Below are 2,176 nucleotides of genomic sequence, written 5' to 3'. Positions count from 1 at the left end.
AGGGGAAAGCAGGCTGTTTATACCAGCTGCAATCAGATATAGTTAGGGTTTATGTGTGTGAATGTTTTTGGTTGTATGTCACATTAATCAACTAACCAAACTAAACGTTTAACATAACAATTGTTTGTACACTGTATAAATATCTGTATAAATATCTGTATAAATATCTAACAAAATTACTAAATGAAAAGTATTAACATGAGCTTGTGTCTAAATAATAACTACATTGGATCCATTGGAACACAGGTTATTTTTTCAATTTCCTGAAAAGTAGCGCCTTTGGACAAGTTTCGGCCTGATGGCGACGACGTACTTGCCATAGTAGGGCGATCAACAGGCATCAACTTCCCTGGTTGGCCAACTCAGCCCCTCAGCTTTGCGGATTGGCTAAGCTTTGCATGACCGTTGTGCAACTGTGCCAATATAAGTGGTAGCGTGCCGCAATAGGACTTCATTCTTTCACAGGCTGGATCATTCCATGTTTGTCCACCGTTGTGCTGGTGTATGAAATGTTGCGCTGGATGGTGCATCTCAAAGGAGGACCAAAGCCAACCTATCATGCTGCTGTGGCAGTGGGACACAATGTGTACTCCTTCGGAGGGTATTGTTACGGGGAGACCTACATGTACGACACGGATCAGATTGATGTACACGTCTTCAACACAGTGTCTTTGCGTTGGATGAAGTTTCCCCCAGTGACAACTGAAAGAGGTATACCTCCCCTTGAGGTTCCCTCCATGCGCAACGGCCACACAGCTGTGCTGATAGACGATAACATCTACATCTGGGGGGGGTGGGTTATCTACACAAGGGAGTGCTGCAATGTTCTTTATGCATTTGATGTCGACACCCACAGATGGTTCATACCTAATGTTTCGGGAACTGTTCCTGAGGAGAGGTTCAGCCACTCGGCCTGTGACTTGGGGAAGGTCATGTATATCTTTGGAGGATTCAACCTGCTGAATGGATTCACTAATGACATCTACAAGTTGGAGACTACCACAATGATCTGGTCTTTAATTAACACCAGAGGCACGCCAGCTCCCGCCTCAACATTTCACTTGGCCACCATCATCGGGACAGAGATGTTTGTATTTGGGGGCAGAGGGGACCAGGGGAACATCAGTGTGTTTGACACAGAGACCAACTGCTGGATGAGCATGCCTTCAGCACAGATTCTTCCAGAACGACGCAAGTGTCATTCAGCCTTTGCCTACAATGGAGAGCTGTACATATTTGGTAGCCAATTTCTTCTGTACCGGACAATAAATTATCTGTGGAAATTCCACCCAGAGACCCTCTCCTGGACGAAGGTTGAGCCCAAGGGGAAAGGCCTGTGTTCATGGATGTCTAAGATGTGCTGTTGCATGGTGGGAGATCGTATCCTCCTCTTTGGAGGATACAAATACACTCCCATTTCAGTGGATGCTGATGGTCTTGAAGATGATGATGATGATAATGACGTGTCTGACCTATACATCTTAGACTTAAGTCCTAGTCTGAAGACGTTATGCAAGTTAGCAGTTACTCAGCATGGTCTAGAGCAGTCAGGACTCCCACACGACATCAGGTGGGAACTGGCAGCCATGACTACAAACAGAAAGAAAATACATAACATAGCCCACTAATATATACTGTGTATGTATATGTAATATATTTTTTATTTAGGGAAAGAGGAGGAGCATCATAAAGGAGAATAGATAATTCCACCAGCTGAACTGTGCCATGGCAGGCATGGCTACAAAGGGGAAGATCTTTAAGACTGGAAATGTCTACGCCCGGCCCAGTTGATCTCTATCAGGAGAAACAAACATCAAGTACTCCTACGGGCTGGGAGTGTTGGACGGCAGGAATGGAAGGGCTGCGTCCTCCCGGTGGGGCTCCTCACTGGCAGGTGAGCCAAATTTTTTTGTTTTGTTTTAGTTTTTTGGTCTAGCATTCTCTCCTTACTTTATTCTTTTTTGGCGAAGAGATTTGGTGTAGATCAAAAAAGAATGCACCAAGTACAGTGCAACTCAGGTCTGTTTATGAGGGTCTAAGTGGTTAAACTGAAGTGATACTGATGAATTACAAATATTATCAAAGTATTCTGCGGCACCCCTACACTAGCGTGACGGCACCCAGCCTATTGGAATGGGATCTGAAAAATCGGACTCATACAGTACATCTTGATCAC

At 44.7% G+C, this 2,176-nt stretch overlaps 1 protein-coding gene across 1 annotated transcript; it reads left to right on the top strand.

Moving 5' to 3' along the window:
- Nucleotides 1–509: 509 nt before the first annotated feature.
- On the top strand, nucleotides 510–1,628 carry LOC308105095 (kelch domain-containing protein 3-like; the record flags this gene model as incomplete). Its single annotated transcript, XM_080455727.1, has 1 exon — nucleotides 510–1,628. The coding sequence occupies one exon, from the start codon at nucleotides 510–512 to the stop codon at nucleotides 1,626–1,628; it is 1,119 nt and encodes a 372-aa protein (XP_080311853.1).
- Between the last annotated feature and the right edge of the window lie 548 nt (nucleotides 1,629–2,176).

This window comes from Gymnoscopelus braueri (genome assembly GCF_963280865.1).
Source record: "Gymnoscopelus braueri genome assembly, chromosome: 17".
NCBI classification, from domain to species: domain Eukaryota; kingdom Metazoa; phylum Chordata; class Actinopteri; order Myctophiformes; family Myctophidae; genus Gymnoscopelus; species Gymnoscopelus braueri.
This window is presented reverse-complemented; position numbering and strand designations above follow the sequence as displayed.